The 27,393-nt window shown below is 36.3% G+C and overlaps 3 protein-coding genes across 4 annotated transcripts; 2 read left to right on the top strand and 1 right to left on the bottom strand.

Moving 5' to 3' along the window:
- Positions 1-11,536: 11,536 nt before the first annotated feature.
- On the top strand, positions 11,537-14,588 carry LOC145065451 (uncharacterized). The gene is made up of 4 exons (XM_079012434.1): positions 11,537-12,183; positions 13,126-13,247; positions 13,447-14,239; positions 14,319-14,588. The coding sequence occupies exons 1-3, from the start codon at positions 11,923-11,925 to the stop codon at positions 14,234-14,236; spliced, it is 1,173 nt and encodes a 390-aa protein (XP_078868560.1). The 5' UTR covers positions 11,537-11,922; the 3' UTR covers positions 14,237-14,239; positions 14,319-14,588.
- A 319-nt stretch (positions 14,589-14,907) lies between these two features.
- LOC145065452 (ATP-dependent Clp protease proteolytic subunit 2, mitochondrial-like) lies at positions 14,908-16,088 on the top strand. The gene is made up of 2 exons (XM_079012435.1): positions 14,908-15,358; positions 15,459-16,088. Exons 1-2 carry the CDS (start codon positions 15,043-15,045, stop codon positions 15,854-15,856), a joined length of 714 nt encoding a protein of 237 aa, XP_078868561.1. The 5' UTR covers positions 14,908-15,042; the 3' UTR covers positions 15,857-16,088.
- Positions 16,089-19,207: 3,119 nt separating this feature from the next.
- EMB1895 (ARM repeat superfamily protein) lies at positions 19,208-23,027 on the bottom strand. Of its 2 annotated transcripts, XM_079015668.1 has the most exons (6): positions 22,870-23,027; positions 22,241-22,689; positions 21,976-22,161; positions 21,794-21,901; positions 21,513-21,713; positions 19,208-21,426 (listed from the first exon to the last, which is right to left on the bottom strand). In XM_079015668.1, the coding sequence occupies exons 1-6, from the start codon at positions 22,943-22,945 to the stop codon at positions 19,336-19,338; spliced, it is 3,111 nt and encodes a 1,036-aa protein (XP_078871794.1). In that variant the 5' UTR covers positions 22,946-23,027; the 3' UTR covers positions 19,208-19,335. The 2 variants fall into 2 exon arrangements, with proteins under 2 accessions (XP_078871794.1, XP_078871795.1); XM_079015669.1 differs by lacking the exon at positions 22,870-23,027 and having other exon boundaries at positions 21,976-22,115; positions 22,241-22,396.
- Positions 23,028-27,393: the final 4,366 nt, after the last annotated feature.

Genomic DNA, 27,393 nt, shown 5'->3' with positions numbered 1-27,393 from the left:
TAATTAAGTACCTTTTGTCCATTAAATGATATAATATCAACAATATTTAATAAGATAATGAATGATTTCTATGACTAAATAAGCCCATATCAAGTATCATAACAATGAAAAGTAGTAAACAAGCAACAACATCATCCATTGCATTAATAATATAATTTTAATACAAGTGTGTTCTGACAAATTATGATAAACACTAAAGTATAATCAAAATGAAAGATGAGTCTTGAACGAGAGTATCAGATTTAAAGCTGGTGAGATCATAAGTATTTTAGTGTCTTAATTTGTATGTAAGTATTTGAAAAACATGTAATTAAATACTTGAAAATGTTTTGAAAGGAAGTTCGTGTAAGTATGAAAATGTTTGTAAAACAACTGTAAACGTTTGAAAAACCTTAGAAATCCCTATGATTCCTACTATTATATAAGGGAGTCTTCTACCAAGACCTAACTGTTCTAAATGAAATCTTTTACCAAGACTTAACTTGTTCTAAATTTAGTCTTCTACCAAGACTTAACTTGTTCTAAATGTAGTCTTCTACCAAGACTTAACTGTGCTACTATTATTATTATTATAAGAAATTGTATCCTTTGGTACTAGGATACTCAAATAATTCACCTCATCGATTATGTGAATGGGTCACAAGATTGAGGTAATAATATAAATAACCTAAGTGTTATCCTGTTGTACTAGGATAATTAACAGTGCCAAGTGAAGACATCCGTAGATGTACATTTACCTATGTTGCTAACAGCTGGGTATAAGAGTCAGTCCCTTAAAGTATACCTGTAATGGTATCAACTATTGACATCCGTAGATGTGCTTTTACCTCTGTAGCTAACAAAGATTCTAGGGATGGTTAATCCCACAAGTATCCTTTGGTACTAGGATATTGAATCCAATCTATCTCGCCGATTATGTGATTGTATCACAAAGTGAAGATAAGAATGAGGATTATATAACAGAATTTATACATATAAAATGTACTATTAATTCATCATATGTTATCTATGTAAACGTACTTATGTAAGTGTACTCATGTACTCATGTAGATGTATCTATGTAGATGTAATCATGTAGGTGTACCTATGTAGATGTACTCATGTAGGTGTAATCATGTAAATGTAATCATGTAAATGTACTCATGTAGATGTATCTATGTAGATGTACTCATGTAAGTGTATATATGTAAACGTATTCATATAAATGTACTCATGTAGGTGTATCTATGTAATAGTATAGTAATGTACTGTGTGCACTAGCTATAATGTGTGTTCTCTATCTATCTAGCAAGTATTGACTCATGAATGAACTGACTCATTGTATGATATCGCGTTCTAGTAATAGTTCTAGTATCTTCCTAAACTACCCATATGGTAGCTTACTAGTAATGTAACTGGTACGTATGAACATGGAAGTATACCCTTGCTACCCAAGGGTACTGAATGGACTGGAAGAACCTTTATGACTATATATGTACACATGATAGATAAGTAATATTTAAACGACCTTCGGACGGGTACCCGATATCCCACCAGACCACATCTCAAGCGCGAAAAGGAAATAGGGTGGATAGCCTTCATAAGTCTTTTAAACATTTCTTATATAACTATACATATATAGGCATGCAATTGATAATATAAAAGCATCAGATAAGTTTTGTAAAACCTTTGAACATAATTATTATCTAAGAAAAGATCGACTTGATGTCAATCTATAAAACGGTTTGAAAGCATAGGTTTGATAAAACAGTTTAAGTATAAAGAAACATTTGTTTGAAACACAATTGTAAATGAGTTTGAAATGAAACATACAAAGTAAAATGTACAGTTTAATAAGGAGTTTTAAACATATAAAGTGTTTATGAAAATCATTTGAAGGAAACTGTTTGGTAAAATGGCTAATAAATAGTAAATCATTTGAATGCTGCTTATTAATCACATGTGATTGATATAATAAGTAGTATGATTCTACTTGTATCCCCCCATAAAGCATTTAAAAACATTTAAAACATTGATTAAGGGGTATGAACTCACTTGTAGCAAGTGGATCGGAAGGAAGTGTCGGATAAGTGCTTGGTGTCAAGTGAAGACTTAGACACGCACAAAGATCCTAATAACATATAAGGATATATGTATATAAACAATTAGTCTTTAAACAACTAATAAACAAAGTCAAGACACTCTAGGGCATGACAAACACTTTGTATAAGTGTTATAAGTATTAAGGAGTGCATCTAAGTGTTGTAGGGAAAGGCTAGTATGATTGGGGTTCAAGGAACACTCTTAAAATGAGTTTACTCCCTAAGGAACAACACCCCTTGAGTTTACGGTCATAAACTCTTGAGTTTACGGTCGTAAAATCCTAACCTTTTGACCATTTATTGTTTTGAAGTCTTCTAAGCTATTCAAAACATTCCTACTTCATGATTTAGCCTTAGGAAGTATTGTGTGGCATCAAAACACTTCTAAATGGAGTTTACGGTCTAAGGACCATTTCTCCATGAGTTTACTACCTTAAACTCATGAGTTTACTACCTTAAACTCATGAGTTTACTACCTTAAACTCATAAGTTTGGTATTTGGCGATTTTCAAGTCCTTAGCTCAAACATGGCAATAGTCTAGGTTAGATTTAGACATAAGGAACAACCGTGGGACATTTATGGGACTTTTACACATCTTTTGGGGTGTTTAAGGTTTTGGGAGATCCCCAAACCATAAACACATAAAACTATATGATTTTGGTGCTTTTTGTATGATAAACTCATCAAGGATGAATCTAGACAAGTCCCTAAGGCATTGTGAAGCATCTAGGCACCCTAACACACCACTTTGGACCTATTCTTGGTGTTTACGGTTTTGGGACCTCCCAAAACCGTGAGCACCTTTAACTTGGTGTTCTTGGGACTTTTCTTTGATATAAACATGTATAGATAGCTTTAAATGACTCTAGGATAGAAGTACTTACATTGTGGAAGCTTGAAATGAACTTAAAGTCCAAGAACACTTAGTGTGTGTTCTTGGTGTTTTGGAAAACTAGTCAAAACACAAAAATGGATGGATTAAAGGATGTACAATCACTAGATTAAGTGATATACTAACTTGAAAGGGCTAGAAACACTTACTAGATTGAAGATCTTGAATAATTTCTAGGATGATACTTGAGAGGATTTTTGGAGTTTACTCTTTTGGTAAATGGGGAGTAAACACAAATGACTAGTTTTTGGGGTGTAAACTCATGATTAAGGCATGAGTTTACGTTTTTTGGAAGATTTTTCGACCCAAACATAAAAGTTTGGTCGTGAACTTCTAAGACACGAGGTGCTTGCGGTTTTTAAATTTCAAAACCCGAGACGGCACATTCGTTCACCCATTCGTTTAAAGATTAATTATTAAAATAATCAAATGAACTTATTTTTCCCAAAAACAAGTAAAAGTGAACTTGACTTATAATATGAAGTGATTGACTTTTAGGGTTTGACCGAATGAATATTCCGGGTTGTCACACTATGCGCATGTGTCTTGGATTTCGGTGGCAGTTGGGATACGTATCTTCCGTTAGCGGAATTTTTGTATAACAACATTTACCATAACAACATAGACCGACCTCCCTTCGAGATGCTCTATGTGAGGAAGTGTAGGACCCCAATCTGTTGGGGCGAGGTCGGTCAGAGAGTCATAGGGAGTACTGAGGTAGTACTCAAGACTACATAGAGGATCCAGCAGGTCCGGAGCAGGCTCCAGACTGCTCAGAGTCGACAAAAGAGCTATGCCGACAAGCGGTGTTCAGACTTGGAGTTTCATGTGGGCAACATAGTCCTCCTGAAGGTGCAACCTTGGAAAGGTGTCATCCAGTTCAGGAAGCGGGGAAATTTGGGCCCCAGGTACATCGACCATTTCAGGGTTATGGCCCGGGTGGGAAAGGTGGCGTACCGATTGGATCTTCTAGCAGAGCTCAGCCAGATCCACAACATTTTCCATGTTTCTCAGATGTAGAAGTGCTTAGTGGAGGACTCGGAGGTAGTGCCTCTGGAGGACATTCAGGTTGATGACAACCTGAATTACATCGAGAGACCCATAGCTATTATCGAAGAGAAGACGAAGGAGATGAGGAGCAAGAAGGTTGAGTTGGTGAAGGTGCAGTGGCAGCAATGCAAGGGTTCAGAGTGGACTTGGGAGCCCAAGGAGGAGATGAGGGAGCACTACCCAAAGTTGTTTCCCGACACAACATACTTTAAGGACGAAGTCTAAGACAAGTGGGGGAGAATTGTAACGCTTGATTCCTGGTACAGATCTGGTATTTTCAGTAGTACGGGCCCAATACTACCTTCCACACCAACCTGTAATCACCCCTAAGTCCTCATCCTAGGATCCCAATTCACATGTACTCTATTACTCACGAATAGAAGAGTACTCTCTCATTAGATCCCTTATATGCTCATCTAGGTACCTCTCCTAGATCATCCCTCGACTCAGAACTCTTTCTAAGTGATTCCTGCTAGATACTCCTACTCAACACATACTTAAGGCAACAACAGATAGCAGCAACTCCTAGGATAAGGCATCACAAATCAGGCAACTCTAGCCCTAAATATGAAATACATAGCCTATCCTATAACATGCATCCCTAACATCTCATAAATATCTCATAACACAAATGAGTAAGGGTATTTGGGGAAATCACCGTTCGGGCTCTGGCTAATTGTACACATTGATCCAACTTGTTTTTCTCTTAAAATATTTCTCATTTTGGAAAAATCATTTCTTTTGAAATTTTTTCTCAAATCCTCAGTTTGAGTCCAGACACACCCGAAGATATATCTGAATCCCTCAAACCAAGACTCTGATACCGACTTGTAACATTGAAAATTTCCAAACAAAATTTTCATTTAAAAATCACATTAATTTCATTAACACAATCACAAAAACCCCCAAATCGAGTTATAAAAAAACACATATTCGTAAATTGTTTAAAACACAATCCAGGATCCTCCAAACATATCTCCAACTCGTGTGTGTACAATCAAGCCGGTGCCTTCCCGGGATCTTGAGAAGTACCTGAAAAATATAACACATAACACGGTAAGCACGAAGCTTAGTGAGTTCCCCAAAATACCACACATATCTCATTAGCCTCTTATGGCTATGCTCAAATAAGACCCTCTAGTCAATGTGTCTCAGTGGGACCCTCCGGTCCCACAACTCGGGTGGATCCTCTGGTCCTAACTCAGTAAGCTCAGGGTAATACACATCATAAATCACAAAGACATGATGCATGATTTCACAATACTCAATATAAGCACATAAGACCCTCTGGCCACACAAAGATTACCACTCTAGGTAAGTATAGTGAGAAGACTCACCTCATAAGCAAGTAAGCAAATAACCTCATACACGAATCTTGAACTAGCCTCTGCCTAACACATAGGATAATTATCTCTAATTAACATTTAAATCACGACTCTAAATAAACTAAGTTATTTTCTCTCTCAAACTCTTAGAATGGGTAAAAGACCATTTTACCCCTCCATGGTAACCATAACTCTGTCTTGACCAAACACTCGAGTCAACAGTCCATGTTGACCCGACTCGCCGAGTGCATCTATGTGACTCGTCGAGTCCCCTCGATTCCTCTGTAATGTCATGGAAATCCAACTTAACTCGTCAAGTTGTCTCGTCAACTCGCCGAGTTACCCATGTCCAGACTCATCGGGGAAAACCCTAGCCAACTCGTCGAGTCAGCTCATTGACTCAGCGAGTCCATTCAATCTATTTCCTCATTCCGACATTTTAAGTTAGATCTACAACCCCAAAATCTAGATCTAGCCTCCTAAGGCTCGAATGTCACGTAAAGCTGCAAGCTTTACGTTCATGCATGGCATATTAGACTCAAAATGCCAATACAAACTCCAACAGGGGTTAGATGCACAAAAGCCAGACTCTAGCTCAATAAAGCTCGGATCATTGGGCTCTCAAGTCCTTCTACAGTCCAGATCTGAGGTTTCAACCTCATGATATGCTCAAATAACTCATTGTCAAGGATGGATGGGAGAAAACCCTCAAAACCTCCCTAAACTAAGATCTCACAAAGGAATGGTCAAGATACGAGCTTTTTACCTTTGCACTGAAGCTAACCACTGAAGAACTCTGGATCTACATCCCCTCTTTGACCAAACACACCAAGCTCTCCAAATCTCCTTCAAAGAATGCACAAAACCACTCAAATTAGCCTCTCTCTCTCTCACACACACACACACAAATCAATCCGGTCGATTAGGGTTTCACACATGGAAGTTGGGTGGCTGGTGAGGCGAAAATGAGGGCTTAAGGCCCTTTAAAAAGGACAAAAACCCAAGAGATTAGGGTTTCCACTCGCAGCGCCAACTCACCGAGTTGGTCTCTCCGGCTCGCCGAGTTGGTTTAAAAAACCCACGTGGTCAATTCGTCTCTACTCGACGAGTTGGGGCACCCACTCGTCAAGTTGCCCACTTAACTCATAATTAAATATTTAAATATTATACCTGGAAGTTGGGATGTTACATTGTGAGCCATTTTTTAGTGAACTTTGTGTGATTTGAAGCTTGTAGAAGAAGAAAAAGAAGCTAGAGGATTCCAGGAGAATATTGTAGATCCAGAAGCAACATCCCATCCTCTTCATTTTCTGGTAAGCAAGCCTCAACCTTGCTTAGTAGCTTGTTAGATCTCTTTCTTATCATTTCATGGGGTTTTTTTTGTCGAAGAAGCTTAGTGCTTGGGATATGGACATCCCAAGTGATCTACCTTTCAGATCTAGGGTCTAGAAGGGGTTTCATGGCATAAAGGTGCAAACTTTATGACCATGGAAGCCACATGAAAGCTTTAAGGTGTTATTATGGCATTTTGAGCCCCAAAAGGTCGTGCATGGAAGGAAAGTTAAGAGCTTTACATGTTCAAATGATGTCTAAGGCCTAAATCTATGTTAGTATGCTTTAGTTTGAAGTATTGTGGTTTTTGGATCAAGATCTATGTCCTAGAGAACTAGGATTTTAGCTAAACCCATTAAGAAGGATTAATAACGGGTAAAGTTGGAAACTTTACCCTTAAAAGGGCATTTACAGTATGTAGATGAAGTAGGGAGTTTGGATCTGAAGGATAGGAGCTTAATCTGTTAAGATGGCTCAATCAGAATGGGGAACTCGGCGAGTCCAGAGAGGGACTATTAGATGTCATTGTTTGCATCTTATAAGGTAGTTTTTATTATCGTTTTAGCATCATATTTTGTACATTTTCATTTCATTTATTTAACTAATTTTCAGCTCATGTCTTTCGTTAGAATTCTCATACTGCTCATGTTTTTATATCAATTTCAGATAGTTCGAGTGGAGGAGTGCTTTGGGAGCAGTTGGATGCGCGTTTGGAGCTTAAAATGGAGTTTGGAACTTATGGAGTATGTTGCAAAATGATTGGAAGATGCTTTGGTCAAGAAACATTCGATTGAATTGATCACACAAATATAGAATCTGCAATCTAAAGTTAAAGGATGTTGCTGGCAGGTTTGACCCCCTGTCAGTATTTTGGTCATATCTCATGAACCGTAACTCCGATTGACATGATTCAAAATGACCTGGAAAGTAGACAAAATTTCGGACGTCTTAATAACAACATGTGATCGCATGTTGCCTCTATGCGATCGCATGGAGCCTTTATGCAATCGCAGGTTTGGTTGCAACTTGTCTTCGAGGTTTTTTTGTGCCAAAAATTCATCCAGAGTGAAAACCCACTACATGCGATCGTAGGTTGTGTCCATGCGATCACAGGTTGGCCAAAATTTCTCGAAATGATATTCTACTTCATTAAAAAGGCCCGTGAAGCATTTTCGGTAAAACATGCGATCGCAGGTTGTCTACATGTTATTGCATGCGCATCTTTTTTGCTGTTGGACGTATAAATAGACCCTAATAGCATTCCAGTAACCTAAGTTGGCGATTCCAGAGGTTCCAGACGACGAAAATACGATTTTAGAGGCGTTTCTTCTCCGATTTCAACAATTTCTAAAGATCTGAAGACTGTGGATCATCTTCTTCAAGTAGATTAGTAAGATTAGTTGTTTGATGTCTCTTTTCATTTGTTTTTATCAGATTTTAGCCATGCCTGGATAAAACCTTAATTTTCAGTTCTGCAAAGACTAGTACTTTTCATGTGATTGATCATTAGATATGGTTTTTGTTTTGTGTTTCTATCTAGATTCTTCATTTTTGTTCTTAATGAATGTTTGATTTGAATTCTTGTTAGTCTGATCACCTAATTAGGGTTTTATCATTTCAATTAATCAGTTATTAGAATCCGTAATTGTTCTTGTCAACTGGTAAAAGTAACAAGTATCAGATTGGTTCCGTGTTGGGATTTAACTCTGGTATAAACTAAAAAAATCATATCTTTACGCTTCCGAGCCTGTTAGAAGTATTGGATATTGTTGGGATTTTTACATAGATTATAATGCAACTTTTCTGATCTTGATTAAGAGCTTGTTTGATTAGACAGTAAAACGTTAGGGTTAATTAAAGAGCTTGTTTTGATTAATTAATTTAGGTAAAAGAGAAATTACTAGAGCTTGTTAGTTTTTCTCAGTACCGACTTAGATAGAACGCATCTCAAATAATCAGATTTGGATCAGTTACATGATTAGGAAAGTCGCAACAGAACTGAAATCGTTTTTATATTGATTTTTGTTTAATTTAATATCACTGCATTTTTAGTTTTTAGTTTTTAATTAAAACCCCTTTTTTATAATTTCTGTCTTGACTAGATGTGCCTGATGCAAAAAGGCATTGACCATTAGGTTGTGTCCCTGAGGATTCAACCCTGCTTCCCTATGCTATATTTTTAGTGCAACCAGAAGTGATAATTTATTTGCTTAATACGTGCGCGACAGCGTGTTAACAGGGACTCGACGAGTTGAGTCATTTTGTCCTGATTCAGTTTAAGGTAGAACTCGACGAGTCTATGAAGGGACTCGGCGAGTTGATTCGCCAAATCGCGACTATGAGTAACCAAGGAACTCGGCGAGTCAGGGGGATGAGTCGACGAGTTGGATTATCAGATTTTGACTAAGTGTTATTATGATAATGATAGTCGGGAAGTCGTTGGAGCAGCCGTCAGAGATTCCTCCCCGCGAGATTTCACAGCCAGCTTTGCCAGGTGAGTTTTCCTCTAGTAGGAACGGGTCGAAGGCACCAAGGTCGGCCCGTTTATGTATTATAGTATGTTCCGGATTAAGGTCTGATGTCGGGTGGGGCCCGATGTAGATTTATATGTTTTTCCGGATTTTGATCCGATGTCGGGACGGTACCTGAAGAATATTAGTATGCTTGATGTATTTGTGATTCTAACATGTATATGTATTTGTATGTTCTGGACTATGATCCGATGCAGGGGCGGTTCCCGAGGAATGTTTGTATGTTTTCGGATTTCGGTCTGATGTCGCTACATTGGGTCCCGATACCAAAGGCGGTCTGATGTCGGACAAGTTGATGTCAGGCAGTGCCCGATGTAGCCGGGCGTGACCCAATGTATGTTATATGCGATTATGTGATTATATGTATGATATGTGGTAGTTTGGGGAGACTCACTAAGCTTCGTGCTTACAGTTTTCAATTTTGGTTTCAGGTACTTCCGCTAGTAAGGGAAAGAGATCGGGATAACTGCATGACACACACCATGTCGTTTTAGCCTGGGAGGATTTACTATAATATTTTGATATATGACTTGGATACAGTGTTTTGACATGATGTTTTGAGATGTTACCACTTATGTTTTTATGTGATGATTGGATTACTATGATTTTATAATGATTTAAAACGAAATTTTTGGACTATATTTTTGGGGTGTTTCAGACTAAACTTTACCTCCTTAAGGCCCAAAGCCTTTACGCAATTGACTTCCGGCCCACGACCCTGAAATAAGAAATGATTGGAAACAGTGTGTTACAAGGCATAAGCAAATGAGGCAGTAATAGCAACCAATAAAAGAGCTACCAACGATTGTTTTATTATTTAGGAGAAAAAAGGGAAAATATGGAGCATAATGAAGGCACCTCTGGCGACTTTGAGAGAATGTCGTCGGAGGTGGAAGGTGGTGGTTGTGGGTTGTGGTCAGCAGTAGAGTTTTAACCTAGAGTTCTAATACCATATAAGATAATAGTTTGATCGATTAATAATGATAGTTAAACCTTATTTAAATATGGATACATAAATAGCCCTTGGCCTAACCTAAACCCTAAGGGCATTGGGCCTAAACCCTAAATGCTAACATACTACCATGGAGCACTAACAATATTTTGTGTATTTAATATTTGAACCGTAACCCTAATAAATGGAATTTAATAACTCAAACCACAGACTTATAACTCAAGGATGTGGTTATTAGACTAAAGGGAGTAGGTGCGGTAAAAACCGCACTTTTGTCACGATGACGCCGAGGAACACCGCCTCTACCGTGCGATTTGGGGTGCGTTTTGGCCGCACGCGGTAATATCTAACCACACTCTCTCTTCTCTCTATCTCCCTTCCTTCTTCAATTGCCTCTCTCTCTCTCTTTTCTCCCTCTTTTTTCTTTTGTACACCACATCTAGTGTGTGGTAAAGAACCACACTTTTGTGGTAAAGTTGACTGGAGCCCATATGGTGTTTACCTTGCATAGGAGGGAGTATGGTTTCTGTGGCACCACTCCCTCCCGACTTAGGCTGAAAGGGGTCATGTCATAGCTCTACCGTGATAAAGACTCTCCGCCTCCGGTTTCTCTACCACCATCTCATTTTACCACCTTGTTTACCACATATTAGGAGTGTACCAAAAATAGAAGGAAGAAGGGAAGGAGAAGAGAGATGAGGAAGCATGATAGTTTCTAGCCTAGCTCGATACTACCGCACTAAAACTGTAGACCCGACACGGTGTTAGCTGCGGCCTACACGGCGATTACATGGAATACCACACCCACATCATATCATATAGCCTTAGATGTATGTCGGTTGTTTTTCCTGTGGTGTGATTTACATCCGCCACTCAAAATAACCGAAGACAAACATTGAAGACAAAATAGGGGGTGGGGTTTGCTATTGTAATAATAATAATAATACATAATAATAATAAAATACTACGTTCAAAAGAAATCCAACACCTTGGATGTCTAGTCAATAAACCTTTAGTCGGCCAGGTCATATTTTCACATGATTGTAACACTAAGCTCAAGTTGTGAGATTATATGTGTATAAAAAATAAGTACAACAGACGACACTTTAAATGATTGGTTGTTATATAAAAAATCAACCCTTGGAAAAGTATTTAGTTTGTATCCTAATAAAAACAAAATTGATTGACTTTGTTATATATATATATATATATATATATATATATATATATATATATATATATATATAAAATTTACAAACAAAGTAAATTTTTAAACAAATAAACGAAAAAAGTATTTATGTTATATAAAGAGGAGGAGAAAGAAGTATTGTTGACCAAACACAAAGTTTTACTTTATCCAAATTTTACAATTTTACAATTTGAGCAACATCCAATTCCAATCCAACGTGCCACAATTGAAGGCAACGCAGCGTTTGTTTGAGCGTCATCACCATCATCCCCTGCCCCCATCTCTCTCCTTCCATAACTTTTTCTCAGACACGCTTTCGGACACGCCGATTTCAATACGCCACGAGATCTTGGATTAATTCGCCAGATCTACAAAACAAATTATTCGTTTTTTTCCCTTTTTATTCATTGATTCATCATTCTTTCTGGGTGTTTTCAATCCATTCCCTATTCGTTGAAATTGATTGATCATCGTCTATATGTTTCTCCGACCAATGTGCGGAGGATTTATGTGTTAGGGTTCGGTTTTCCGATTCTAAATCTTTGGACGGATGGTGTTAATCGGGAAATATGCGAATTCAGAGACGAAACAGTGGGTGTGGGGTTAATTTTTGGAATCAACAATTAGATCGGGGTTTATTGATGGAATCCCCGCCGCCTTCGAAGTTGCTTCCAATTAATGATTCATCGTCTCCTTTCATGCAATCTTCGCTTCCTACTTCATCTGGTGTCGGTGGTTCGAGTGTCGGCGACGGCGGTTTTGGGTATATCGAACATACCGTTACGAAATTCGATACGCTCGCCGGTGTCGCAATTAAGTATGGCGTTGAGGTAATACAATCTCCAATTGATTCGACAAACTAATCTAAAAAACTTGGTTTTATGTCTTTTCATGTCGTGACAACTTCCTTCACCTTTTTATACTAATGAGTTTCTGATGTTTAGCTCGTTATATGTTCTTTACAGAAATCCGGTACATTCCATTTTGCGATTGTCCTTAAACAGAAAAATAGTTCAAATTAATCTGTAGGAAGAATCTGGTTAAGGAACTAGAACACAAAACTGAGCAACTCTATGATTTTTGGATATATTTACTTGGATGTTATTGCTTAATTAACGTTCATTCAAAAGTACAAAGATTTTGGGTTTTCAATTTTCATACTCCCTCTTGTAAAAACTGTCCATTATGATCAGTTCTAAATTATTGATGCCAAATTTAATACACTGCTCAAGTACATTCTATTGCTTCCTGCCCTTAATAAGACTGTCCACAGTACAATTTATGATGAATCTAGAGAGATGTTTTAAACAGTTCTACTTTTGAATTTAGATATAAAAAAAAAATCCAATCTTTTGTACAAAGGAACAGTATGTTAGAAAGATCAAACTTGTTAAGATTTCAAACTATAAGGTTGTTTATTGGTCTACATTCTCAGCTGACATTAAATGATTGATATAAGGACACCAAAGGGCCTTCTCAAAAACTTGGAGTCATGACAAATTTGTCTTTCAAGTCATTTCATTATGTGAATCAAAGGGAAGTTTATGTATTTATGTGAATGGCACCAAAAGGATGTTAAATGAATGGAATTGGGATATGATGTATGCTGAAATATTTCCATTTTTAATTACATGTGAAGGATTGTACTTGTCATTTGTCAATGATGCACATGGTGTCATATCTACATATGTTCAACTGGTTATGTGCTGTAGATTAGTTTTATTTATCATCTTCTGTATTTTTTAACATTGCATTGTATATTTGTATGTTAGGTGGCTGACATAAAAAAGATAAATGGCCTAACAACTGACCTACAAATGTTTGCCCGCAAGACTCTTCATATACCCCTACCCGGAAGACACCCGCCCTCTCCAATCATGTCAAATGGACAAGGGTAATTACGTCATTTCCTCTTCACTTCTCATTTTAAGTTTCTAACCATCAATCTTGTCTCTAAATTACGTTTACTCACACATGACAACATGTATGTGTCCAAACTCAGCTGACAAAAATACCCCTGAAATCTTTTTTAATGGTTAAGACATAAAAATGAAAACTTTAGTTATTATCTTAACATGGTGATTTTATTTTAGGCCAAAACACTCGGAAATGACACCACCAAGACAAAGACAAAGACATTCTGATATGTTGGATTCAATAAAATCCTTAAAATTATCATCATCTTCTTCTTCTTCTTCACCACGAAACATTTCACCATCAATGGATGCCTTACGAGACTATTACGGTCTTAAACCATCCGATCAAACCGGACCAAATTCCCACCCGCCGCTCGGACTTCACCGGAAATGTAAAAGCTTAGCTAACGGGATGTCAGAGCAGGGCGGAAGTGGAAACGGAAACGGAAACGGAAACGGAAATGGAAACGGAAATGGAAATGCCATTCCTGGCACAAACGGAATCCACGATTCCGATTCCGACACATGGTACGATAGATGGATGAGAAGACGGCGATCGGAAATCGACCTCCAGAATCAAACCCCGGAAACGATGCTTAAACCCGACACCAGCAATTCCAACGGTGCGTTTGCGGCGGCAGGTGGCAAAGGCCTGGCGCTCCGGCCAAAGGCCGCCAGTCGAACTGCTGGTGATGCCGACGGTTTATCGAATATGCCTCCTTTAAAATTGGGAGAATCGGTGATTACGGAGGCTTCAAATGGAGTCAAAAAGTCTTCCAGTTCACCGAGTTTTCATGAGATGCAAAGTAATGGGAACTCCACGTCCACGTCATCATCGATATGGCCCACTTCCATGTTGAATTTGACGGCTGACATTCAAGCTTCTACAGCCGCCATTGCGAGGCCTATTTTTGATGGGTTGCCAAAGCCGATTAGTGGGAGGAAGAATAAGGCGGCGATTGATTGATTAGTGAGTTGTTTTGGTTTGGTTTTTGGATATATATAAATATAAATATAAATATATATATTGATTTGGTTGGTTTGGACAGAGGGAATAGAAAATTAGAAATAAAAAGGAAGGAAAGAGAAAGATTGATGAATTTTTTGGGGAGAAGAAGTATAATACAAGTACAAGAGTAGATTAGAGAAAATTGTATATTAGATGTGTATGGAGATGAGAGGAGAGAAGGTTGGAATTGGATGGTGTTTATATGTTTTTATTTGATTACCTAACTTATCTCAAACATATTATTATTATTCTTTATTGAAAAACTTGTACTATTATTATATATTTATTATTACTACCTGTATTATTTATAGCAGGCTCATGTATGTAATATCTGCCTTTCTTTGTGTAAAATGTAATTCATGTCTTAAGAGGTTTTGAACTAAAGATTTCAAGAAGTTTGTTCATGTCATTTTTCAAAGCTGCAATCTTTAGTTCACATATTCATGCTTTGAAATAATTTGAGATAAAATACTTACCATAGAATTAAGGCAATACTATATTATTTAATCGTAATTCGTATGGTAACAATGCTATTAATCTGGATTGTATCGAGCTCACCCTTATTATTAATTTTAAAAATATATTTTAATTGAAGCATATATTTTGATCCAAAAACATTACAAAAATTAATCCCATAAGTCAAACTAAAAAATCTTCTGGTTCATTCCAGAAGTAGTCGGACCTCAAATCGATTTTTGAAGCTCTACAACAACCTCCCATTTTCTCAAAAACTCCCATCGATCTATTTCTACAGCACCAAACCAATGCAGAACCCAATCACTCGCAGTTTGAACAAGCTTTGGAACGGGGTAGCAGCAACTGTAGCAAGCCGGAGTATAATAAATCATCAATGGCGGTCGTACAGTGTAATCCCCATGGTGATAGAGCATTCATCGCGAGGAGAGAGAGCCTACGACATCTTCTCTCGACTCCTTAAAGAAAGGATTATCTGTATCAACGGCCCAATTTCCGATGACACATCACACGTCGTCGTAGCTCAGCTTCTCTACCTCGAATCCGAAAACCCTTCTAAACCCATCAACATGTACCTCAACTCCCCCGGCGGAGCCGTCACTGCAGGTAGGTTTTCAATTTTACTTCTTCACCTATGCAAAAATTAGGTTTTATCACCATTTTCTCTGTGATCTAATTTAGGGAATGGTGAATTTGATGGTGTTAGGTCTTGCAATATACGATACAATGCAATACATTCGATCTCCGATCAATACAATATGTTTAGGCCAAGCTGCATCAATGGCTTCTTTGCTGTTGGCTGCTGGTGCAAAGGGTGAAAGGCGATCTCTTCCTAATGCCACCATCATGATTCATCAACCTTCCGGTGGATACAGCGGGCAGGCTAAAGACATGACCATTCACACGAAGCAGATTATTAGGGTTTGGGAGTCTTTGAATGGGCTTTATGCAAAACATACTGGACAAAATGTTGATGTGATTCAGAAGAATATGGATAGGGATTGTTTTATGACTCCTGAAGAGGCAAAAGAGTTTGGGATTATAGATGAAGTGATGGATGAGAGACCCTTGACTTTGGTTACTGATGCTGTTGGAAAGGAGTGAAATTGGATTGAATCGAATGCAGGAAGTGGATTTCTTTGAATGGTTCTTGAATCTTGAGTTTCACATGATTATACAATACGAAAAAAAGGAAAGATGAATATCGAGTGTAGGACAATTAGGCTGTTTAAGATTAAACTTTCATTTGTTTTATGGCTTAAACGACCCAATAACTATCATCTTTGATTGTCGTCAATGTCTCTAGCAAATGAAATGGTCATTGTTCCTCTTTCAAGTTTCATTTCATACTCATGTTTATATCCCACATACCAAAGCATATACACTAGATTTATCTACCCAATCTTACATTAAAGCTGCAAAATCCTTCGAATAACGAGAAGACATGGATGAAAAATTGCATGCCAATTGTTCCACTACCAAATGATAGTAAAACACTTGGGTGTTTAATATCAAAAGAAAATATGATGGTTCCAACCATGGAACGCTAGAAGCCCCACTTGGTGTCCACAAGCTTTAAACAGCAAAGAAGGCATTGACTTTCTTGATATGTATTCTCCTGGTACTAAATTAGTTACCATTAAGTGCTCTTAGTCTTATTTGGGCTATATTTGGTGTATTAACTGAAAAACTAGGTGTGAGCTAAAAAAGTAACTACTAGCTTATAAACTAGTTGATAAAAAATAAAGTTCGGTAAAAACTAGCTGAAAAGTTCTTTAAACCATGAGTAAATTCTTTTTCTTGAAAAGCCTTTTACCAAAGATGAGAATAAGCAATCTATTTGGGAATGTGGTTTCTCTTTCATCAAACACTTTTGGGACATTTTAAAAGATGATATTGTTGCGTTTATGAGTGATTTTGGTGCTTGAAGGTTTATCTCCCTCTAGGATGCAAATCATGCAATTCCTCTTTTATAACCTAAAATCCTGAATGTGAATGATCCAAAGGTGATTAAAGATTTTAAACTTATTAATCTCACAGGGGTACTACTATATAAGATTATTGCAAAAACTTTTACAAGTCGTCTTGTTTTAGTGATAGGTTCTATTGTAGCATTGGAACAGTCGACGTTTATTAAAGGGAAACAAATCTTAGACGGACCGTTGTTGATGAACAAAGTTATTTATTGGTGTAAAAAAATCAAAAAGAAAACCATGATTATTAAAGTGGACTTTGAAAAAGCTTGTGATACTATCTCCTAGGATTTTTTCTTATTATTTTTTTTTTGTTGGATTCAACTCTAATTAGATTATGTGGATTAGTAGTTGTCTTTCTTTTTCACAATCATCCATTTTGGTTAATGTAGCCCCATGGGTGAGTTCCACTTAGATAGTTGTTTACGACAAGGAGATTCCCTACCTCATTTCCTTTTTCTTTTGGTTATGGAAGCATTAAATGTTGCTATAACGGATGTTGTCTACGCATGATTGTTTTCTCCTGTGCAAGTGGGATCGTACAATGTTAGCGTCTCTCGTATGTTTTATGCAAATGATGTCATTTTTGTAGGGCATTTGGACGAAATAGAACATGGTTAATCTAAAAATAATTCTTAATTGTTTCTTTGAAGTCTCTAGATTGCAAATTAATTTTCACAAGTCTAAGCTTTATGGGGTAGGTGTACGCAATGTTTTAAAAACCGGTTTGAATTGGTCGGTCGAACTGGTTAGACCGGGAACCAAAGGAGATAACGGTTCAACTATCACCGGTTTTATGTTGATTTCTGAACCGGATTGAATTGACTAGTCTTTAGAAAAACTCGGTTGAACCCGTCAAGATAAACTAGTTAAACCGAATAAAAACACATGGGATAGAACCATTTGCATAATAAGCTTTGGTGATTTTTTTTTTCAAATCTATTTGGTTTTCTTTAAATAAAAAAACATATGGTAAATGTTATAAAGTTTTTTGATGTGTTTGTAATCATCTACAACTATATTTTTTTTCAGTATTATATTTTATTTTCTTTTTGACGTATATGGATTGATGTAAAAACTTATGACTGTATGTTATTTTAATGTATTTGGATTGATCTACAACTTATTTTTATGTATATTTTTTAATGTTTGAAGTACTAAACCTCAAATTCACGATTTATATATGTATGTATGTGTAGGAAAATAGGAAAAAAATAAAAATTATAAAAACCAGTTGACCCGACCGTCAAACCAGTTTAGGTTAAACTGGTTGAACCGAAAACCAGTCACCATACCAGTTCAATTAAAAAAAATCTATTTTTAAAATATTGGGTATAGGGATGTCAACGGGGGTAAACAGGATGGGTAGTGCGTCCCCGTCCTCGCTCCCAAAATTTCCTCGTTCCCCCGTCACCATCACTGCCCCCGCCTCCGTCCCAAAAATGTCCAGCCTTCCTACCCACGTCCCCGCCCCCAAATTCTCCTTATTATCTCCACCCCTGTCCCGATTGATTTTGGGCTACCTTTTTTTGGGCTAAAAAAATTATTATTTGGGTTAAAAGAATCTATTTTTTAGAAAACAAATAATTATTTGTAGCAGAATTTTGAAAATAAAAAAGTTATGACATTTTAAAAACATTATACTAACAACTTAAAAACATTTGGAAACTCAAAATCATGTTATTGTTTATTATATTTATATAATTAATATATGTAAATATATACATAATTTGTTAATGGGGTTCCCATGATAATTTTACATATTAAAAATAAAATAAAAAATTATGACATCTTAAAAACATTATATTAACAATTTGAAAACTCAAAATCATGTTATTATTTATTATATTATATTATATTATATTATATATATATATATATATATATATATATATATATATATATATATATATATATATATATATATATATAAAATTTATTAACAGGATCTCCATGAGAGGGTTTCAGGACGAGATTGTCTACCCCCTCCCCCGAAATTAAAACGGAGGTTAACCTTACCCCCGCCCCTATCCCTGCCCCCGGTTTTTTTAATAAATACCCCAAACGCGACAAGACCCCATGGGAACGGGGTCCCACGGGTCTTTTTGACATTCTTAGATAGGTGTTATGGATTTAGACTCATGGCTTGACAGCTTTAGGTTGTGATTCTGATGTGATTCCTTTCAAGTATCTTGGATTCTAGTTTAACATGTCTGGAATTAAGAACCAAGACCCTATTTTTGACAAACTCTTTAAAAAAATAATAATAATGGGTGGAAGCTTTCGGTTGGTGGCATATACACATTGATTAAAGTTGTTTTGGGATCGCTGAGAATTTATTATTTTTCGTTGTTCAAGATGTCAGTGAAAGTTGGATTAATGACACTTGGTTTTGGATTGTGTTGTTGTGGATAGGTGGGTTAACGACACCTGGTTTTGGAATTGGCGTCGCAAGCCTACAATGGGCACAATCACGACTCAATTTACATATCTTTGTATCTTATATCAAGTTAAACTCTCTAATTATCCGGGTAGATGGGTTATATCATTTACGTTGTATATATTTGTAATAACATATGATCAAAGGCAACGAGAAAGATGAGTTTCACTTCATTTCTTCTCTACAGTGAAAAATAGAGCAGAATTTGAAGAGTTGAGGCTCCAAAAGGAACCATCCACATCCAAACAACCAGCACGCCATTTGATTTCATAACACCCCAAACCAAACCTACAAACATCAACCATACAACTCCCAAATCCTTGTCCTTCCCCATTAACTCTAAAACACACAATCCTTTCCACAATCTCCCTATCTTTATCATAACCACCAACCCTATCTCCATTATTCACATACTTCGCTAGCTTTTCACTCAACTCCACCATCTCATCATCATCATCATCATCATCCGTTTGACTTTTATCGCCTCTACTTTGACCAGGTAGCTCATACGACATTTTACATTGAAGTATGCAATAAAGTTTAGTCAACCGACCCCTATATTCTGGTGAAATGTCACACAACTGAAGGCATAGATCTAGATGGAGGTGATACCCTGGCATCACACAGATCCTTCCACCATTTCCAGAGTCTCTATTCATGGCAAAAACCTCACAAGACACACATGGCTTTACACGAAACAAATATTTTGGAGTCCTTAAGGAAATTTTCACCCAATTCTTCACAGCATCCACTACAAATTCCAACCTATCATTGTTGTCACACCTTCTTTTTGCTACATTTAGACAGATCCTGATAATACTTGTTACTTCATACACGTTCTCCAAACTTTTAGATTGTGGAACACATTGACCAAAAGAAGTTTCTAGAAGCAACATGAGCTCTTTACATGTCTCCCTATCTATATTCCAAATCCGTGACATAAGGTCATGTATAAGCATAGCATCAAAGTCACTCTGCAACTTCTGTGAATCATTAATAATGAAGGCCAAGACTGAACAACTTAATGCATGTGATGATATTAACATTCTACTTGTGTGATCCATGTCAATGAATGACGTGGCAAATAGATCATACTCATGTGCTAGTTTCAATAGACGTTTAGATAGCTGTTCAAGTGGTTGAAAGGAAACAGTTAGAGTACCCAAGAGCTTAAAGATATGGGCTACAGTTTCCATAACTTTTGATCTTAGAGACAAAAACTGGATATGGAAGTAGTGTTGATGACTTGGCATCACACCATTGGTAGACAGTATATTCTTTGAAGACTGAAGAAGTTTACAAACCCCATCAAGGTTTTCAATGTTTGTTTCGCTTAAATCTGGTGAAGAAGAAGATCTGTTGGAGTTTAACCAATTTAACAAAAGTGAATGTTGTTTTGGGGAACTGAAATACTGGATTTTCATTTCTGAATAGGTGAATAAAGTCAAAGATGTTAACCAGTGGTGAAAGGAATCAGAACTAACCATGGTTACTAATTCTCCAAAGATAAAACCAGCAGTAAACCATGCTCCCTTACACGCTGCATATTTTCCAATCCTGTAAGCAGACCACTTGTCTTTTGTTAAAAGTTCCTTTGCTTTCTCAAGGGCAAGAATGTCATTTTTAATTAGGTATGACTCATCAAAATTGGAACTAGTATGAGGATGCAACAAAAGATAGTAGAGAATGTGCACATAGCAATCAAGATAGCTGGACCCACACACATCTTCAATCAGAAGTTTCACAACATTCTGAACTTGGATACTCAAAGGTCCAGTTTTCATTAGTTTTTTTAGACACAGATTGACCACTTTTGATATACGCACCACAAGCTTTGACATGAGATGACATGGCAAAATGAAAACTCCATCATCCTTGTTCAGTATCCGGTTGATAAAAAGATGGATTTCATTTAGAGCAAATTCATCAAGATTAGGGCATTTGTTTAGAAGGAGAAAAATGGTTTTGAGTAATCCCAAAATTTCTTGATCAATTTCCATGTCAGATTGAGAGTTCGCCAGCAAGGCGATCCGAGTCATGAGAAATGAGATAGCTTGGGATGCCATGGTTTTACTACCAACTTCATCATATGACATGGCTCTTCTTGTGAACTTTCCAGATATATCTGAGAGAGCATAAATGGCAAAGAGTCTGATAGATAACAATGGAGATTGAATTATATTCCCAACAACAGTTAATAGCTTGGTGAAAGAATCTTTCATTTCAGAACAACTGAAAGTTAACATCTTGGACAAGAGGAACTGCAAATTGTGTTAAATAGATAAGAAAGAGATGTTATAGTAATATCATTGTTGATGATGATGTATTAAACTAATTAAAGACTGACCTCATAGAAAATATGCAGGGCATCAGACTGCATGGGTGGTGGGAGTTTGCCATTTAGCATAGTGAAAATTGCAGTGATCAGGTCTGTAGGAGGAGAAAAACGAAAGCGTGTTCTTGATAATAAAATATGTAGACATCTTAATGATGTTGCTTGAAGTGGTATTGCCTTATCTTGGCTTAAAAATGAAAGAAGAAGGTCTACCTGAAACAGGAAGTGAAAAACATGTACATTTGGAAGAGTGAAATAGACACATAAAATCATCTGAAGGATCAAAGTTATACCTGCCTGGAAATCAAGATTGATGATCTGGAGGCAATTATGGAAAGTGAAATCATCATATTTGTCACAATATCATCTTCCATTGAACATAAAATCAGCTTTAGCCCCTCCTGCAGTGAGCTAACTGTGAGTTTCACATTAATCTTTAAAAAACAAAAACAAAAAAGGTGGAAATGTAAAGAACCTCGTAAGCTTTGCTATTTAAAGTTGAAGATCTTCCAAGTTTTGAAAAAGCACGAACTCCTGCTACTCTACTAGCAATTGGCATCTCAGGAGATGAAACCATGTTTACTAACATCTCCAGAAGAACACGAGCAAAGTCATCTGAAAACTCACAAAAGCATCCAGCAGCAAATAATGAGGCCTTGACCTAATAAAGGATTGAAACTAGCATTAATGGACCTAATAAACAATTACAGAAATCATGCATCCAGATTGTTTATTCTTACCTCTAGAAAATGGCATGATACAACACTAGATAAGATAAGATAACGAATGTCTGCATTATCTTTAGCAAAGTCAGACCAGCAACCAAAAAGAGCTAACGCCAGTGCTCTAACATCCTCATCACCAGAGTTAAAACACACTTTTACTCTTCTCAAAAGTTCCAAGTGATTCTCTACTTTATTTTTAAGCAGAATTCCTTTGTTTTTTCTATTGAAACCTTTTGTTTTCCTGTGCTTCAGCTCACTCAAGAAGATCTTTACAACACAAAGCTTGGTCTGTTTGTCACCGGACATAAATGTGTCTGCTAACCGGAGAAGGATGGCATTTGCAAATAGCTTATCTTCTCCAGGGACTAAGCCAAACATGTCAAATTCAGCCATTGAAAGCTCGGGTTCCTTGTTCCACCTCTCCAGCCTATCCCCAACCTCTCGTATGGCTTCCATTCGTTTGCCTGAAAAAACACATGATTCAAAAGTACATTGCGTGTGTTATAAGATTTGCTTTGTTGATTTTTTCGACAAGATTAGTGATAACAGCAACAATCTCGTTAAAGTACTAAAAACCCTAGGAGATAAAATCAGACAGATTTCAGAAACAAGATGATAGTGAATAAAGTAAAAGGGGGGCAGACCGGGGTTGTTGGAGCGTAGGGCTTTGTCGAGATGAATGCTCCAATCCATGGCACAAGCTGCTGGAGTTCTCTCCATATCTGAACTGCTAAAATCTTCGTTCTTGGTGGAATGGTATCATTCAGTATATGAGCGATGAACAGCTCTTAAACCCTTTGCGTTTTGGTCATGGCTTTCGCAAGGGGTAACCTGTTAATTCATTTTTAAAACCGTTTGTGCAGTTATTTTTGCAGTACATTAACCGGTTATTTTTGCAGTGCGTTTTTTTTTTTTTTTTCGTTAATTTTGTGTGGTTTTTAAGCGCAATTTAGAGTTCAAATTGTTTTAAAAGTTCATAAAAAACCATAATGTGTAAGACAATTAACTTAAATTACAAACAATTAATATTTTAAAAACGTCAAATCACTAACGGTTAACAATGAATATATTAAAATTGTCAAATTGCACCATTTCTCAAAGTTAAACATAACAAAAAACCAATAGTTTTGTCTTTTAGAATTTTATCATTCTTTCATCAATCAAACTTTTCTTATTTTTAATATTTAATATATTAATGATTAATAAAAAATGTATATAATATATGCGGTATGATGCGGTTTTTGAAAACTAATAACCGCACCGCACCGTAAATTTGCGATTTTTGAAAAACAGAAAACCTCACCACCAGTTTCTATTGCGCTTGTTGTTTATCGGTTGCAGTTTTGACGGTTAATTTTAGTTGCGGTACGGTTTTGCTCACCCATAGCTTTTGGAATGGGAAAATGACTAATAAGGATAAGAATGTTTCAGAAATGTTCAAAAAAGACCATTGAAGTTTTGGTTGTTCAAAAAATATCATCAAGTGGTGTTGTATAAAAAACACCAAGAAAGTATATCGCTTTTTCAAATGTTACCTAATGGTAACCGATTCTTGTAGGTTACTTGATGAGTAGGATTAAAAAATTGGTGAGGTGGCCTAAAATTAATGGCATGGCATTTATGTGTATTTCTTTAAAACGAATTAGGGCTTTTGCTCATAATAAGGGACGAGCACTCCTGGGTTTCTTCTCCTGCATCGTCTCCTTCTTCAGCATCTGTGATGGCTTCATCTTGTTCTGTCAAATCCATAATCTCATCCTCAAGATGGTTGATGATTCATACCCTTGTGGTTGTGGGTTCCCATCTCAAATTTAGACTTCAACCACTAAGAAGAATCCTGGAAAAAAATTTAGGGTTTGTCCCAGCCGACTGGTAAGTTATCATACCTTTTGTATACATGCTTCCTTAGTTAATGTCGTTTCCCTATTTGGTTGGTTAATTAATTGATTTATTTTTTCTGCATATGAAGGATCCAAACACACCAAATTGTTCTCTTTGGAAATGAGTTGATGACAATGAAGGACTAAGAAACACGAATAAGAGAGATGAAACAGAAATAAAAGTAGATTCCATTGAAGTGAGGATATCAATTTTGGAAAAAGATTTCAATGAGCACAAAGGGAAGACAAATAAGGAATATATTAGTTTAAGTAAGGAATTGGCACAAATGAGTAGGAAATTACGATTTCAAAAGTGGTTCATAATCATGATTTTTGTTGTGTTTTTAGTGAAATTAATGATGTAGTATATATGTTTAAACCTTTGCAATGTACTTCTTTTAGTATGTATGGTAAGTTGTAGTTTGACTTTGATTTTAACAATGTTTAGAAGACATATCAATGTACTTGTTGTAGTTTGACTTTGATTTTAACAATGTTTAAAAGAAATATCAATGTACTTTTAATATATACATGTTGTTTGTATAGAGGGTATAACTGTCATCAAGCCATTATAATGGAGGGGCATGCAAGGAAAGAGCAATGTATTTTTATTCAATGATACAAAACCCTATGCAGCCCCTCACAAATGGCTGCTATAACTTGTGTTATCAAGAAATAGTAACGTACTTTCTTATATAAAACAAAAAAACACAAATTGAAAGTGTGTTGCTATTTCAGAAATGGTATAAATGGTATATTCAACATACTTTCTTAACCATTTTCTGCATTTTCTTTTCATGATTTGCCCTTCTCTCTCTCTCTTGCATATGTTATTAAGTTTGGTCATTAATTTTGAAACATGGGTAGTTTGGTCATTAATTTCGAAACAGGGGTATTTTGGTCACATGATGTTAAAGTATCTAATTTTTAACCAAAAAATGTATATAAGAGCATTTTGGTCATAAATTGTTAAAAGTCACTTAACTTTAACAAAAAAAATGTATACGAGGGTAGTTTGGTTACATGATGTTAAAGTAACTAATTTTTAACCAAAAAAATGTATATAAGGGCATTTTGGTCACAAACTGTTAAAAGTCACTTAATTTTAACAAAAAAAAATGTATACAAGGGTAGTTTGGTCTGAAACAATTCAATCTAACAAAAAAAATGTATATAGTTTGGTCCAAACTCTTAAAAGTAGTAGAATAGGGGCAGTTTGGTCGAAATTCTTAAAAGTATTAGAAGGCATAAAAAAGATCTTAAAAACCATAAAGAAATTCGATAAAAACAAGGTAATTTGGTCAAAAACTATTTAATGTGCTTTTCCATTTGGTTTTAACAAAAAAAAAAAATTGCATACAGTGGCAGTTATGTGTAATTGTGTACAGTGGCAGTTTGGTCCAAACAAATGATTGGTAAAAAATATTAAAATCACTATTTTTAAAACCATCAAAACAGTATATATATGGGCGGTTTGGTAAAAAAAATCATAAAGCAGAATATAAAACATTAGATGTACAAACAATTTAAAGGTCATAAACAGTAAATGATATTCATTCAAAACATGTGCATAAGTCACTAAATGTTGGTAAATGTGCGCATAGCACCAAAAGAAGAGCCCCTACAATACATAATTGTTTTATGTGTGCACTAAGCACTTAACGATGTGCCATTTCATAGTTTTTGGCATAGTTCAAACAAAAGCAAATATCCTAGATTAAGGTGACCGGATGTTCAATACTTGCCCCCACTACCATCCTTTGTCACCACCTTTCTCATCAACTTAAGCTTTGTGCTCCTCTGCGAAGGACCACCCTTTATCCTATTACACTTTTGAGCAACAAATCGTACATGTTAAACAGCTACATGTTCGGATGCTTGTTCCTTAGTTGCTTGTTCATCAGCCACCATTTCTTCAACCCTAACCTCCTCATCAGCTACTTGTTCATCAACCACCATTTCTTCAACAACCTCTTTATCAGCCACTTGTTCTTCAGCCCCAACCTCCTCAGCATCCACTTGTTCTTCAGCCCCAACCTCCTCAGCAACCACATGTTCCTCAGGTACTTGTTCATCTATAAAGCAAAAAATTATTAGTGTCAAAATCTTAATAAAGAAAGAATGTAATTAGGAATCAAACCTTATTTCAGCAATGGACATCTTCTCTTGTTGTGACCTTCTTAATGACAATTACCACATTTTGGAATGCCCCCTTCTTGCTAACAATATGCTTTCCTTCTTTTTCTGTAGGGCATTTCTTTATGTTCACTTTTGGTCTCCCGGGCATTCTCTAATGCCTTGGTGGCAAGATGCTTTGAAGACATGTTTCCGGCCACATGTCAGCTCCATTAGTTGGTTTCACGTTATATCTATAGCAATTTCCAAACATCTTTGTTGTGAACCAAATTGCAACATACTCCTCTGCATTCCCATTCTAAAACAAGATTGCAGCAATGTCATGTACACATGGTATACCAGTCAGCTGCCATGCTATGCACCCACATGTTCTTTGGTCCAAGTCAATTGCATAAACCTCATGCAATTGTTCTACTTCATGTATTCACGAACCACTTGGAGTAACATCCCAATACCTATGATGAAATGGTATAAAGTAAGTAATTTCAAATAAAAAAAGTTGCATTACAAGTAAGTAGTACACCTCTGTTGTTCTTTAAGTTTCTCAATCATCCTTCTAATGGCAAGACATATATCCAAGTTCCATTTTTTCCCCTTCTGCTTTTGTTTGTACATCCTCTCTATCATATACACTCTTACTTCTGCCAACATTGATATTGTTGGATCTATATGCTCAAGAATCATTGTTGAGTGATGTTGCTAATAACATATGATCCTATAGGGTCACACCTTAATCAAGTTGGTACTTATTGAATATTTATTATATATTTGATATTAATAAATAAATTCAACTCTTGTATTTAATTAGAGAATAATTATTGTTTTATGAAAATAATAATAAAAGAAACTAGAAATGAAACATCCAAAAAATACAGTCCAAAATTTTTATTCATTTAAACCAGAATTACTAAAAATCATTTACCAAAATATAAACCATGATATCTAAAGTATCAAAATAGTGTATCCATATCAATCACATGTCAAGTAAATCAGAGTATAAACATCCCAGGCTAATCAAATGGTGTGTAAACTGCAGTCATCCCGAGCTCTTCCCCTTGCTACCGGAAGTACCTGAAACTAAAACTGAAAACTGTAAGCACGAAACTTAGTGAGTCTCCCCAAACTACCACATACCATACACATGATCATGCT

The sequence above is a fragment of the Lactuca serriola genome, chromosome 8 (genome assembly GCF_051521515.1).
Source record: "Lactuca serriola cultivar US96UC23 chromosome 8, Lser_US96UC23_V15, whole genome shotgun sequence".
Classification (NCBI taxonomy): Eukaryota; Viridiplantae; Streptophyta; class Magnoliopsida; order Asterales; family Asteraceae; genus Lactuca; species Lactuca serriola.
This window is presented reverse-complemented; position numbering and strand designations above follow the sequence as displayed.

Coding starts and splice junctions, on each gene's coding strand:
- EMB1895 (XM_079015668.1), bottom strand. CDS start 22,945: ATGGAGAGAACTCCAGCAGCTTGTGCCATGGATTGGAGCATTCATCTC. Junction 21,902..21,975: donor TAAATAGCAAAGCTTACGAG/GTTCTTTACATT, acceptor AGCTCACTGCAG/GAGGGGCTAAAGCTGATTTT. Junction 21,427..21,512: donor CCCTGCATATTTTCTATGAG/GTCAGTCTTTAA, acceptor CACAATTTGCAG/TTCCTCTTGTCCAAGATGTT.
- LOC145065452 (XM_079012435.1), top strand. CDS start 15,043: ATGCAGAACCCAATCACTCGCAGTTTGAACAAGCTTTGGAACGGGGTA. Junction 15,359..15,458: donor CGGCGGAGCCGTCACTGCAG/GTAGGTTTTCAA, acceptor TGATGGTGTTAG/GTCTTGCAATATACGATACA.
- LOC145065451 (XM_079012434.1), top strand. CDS start 11,923: ATGCGAATTCAGAGACGAAACAGTGGGTGTGGGGTTAATTTTTGGAAT. Junction 12,184..13,125: donor CAATTAAGTATGGCGTTGAG/GTAATACAATCT, acceptor TTTGTATGTTAG/GTGGCTGACATAAAAAAGAT. Junction 13,248..13,446: donor ATCATGTCAAATGGACAAGG/GTAATTACGTCA, acceptor ATTTTATTTTAG/GCCAAAACACTCGGAAATGA.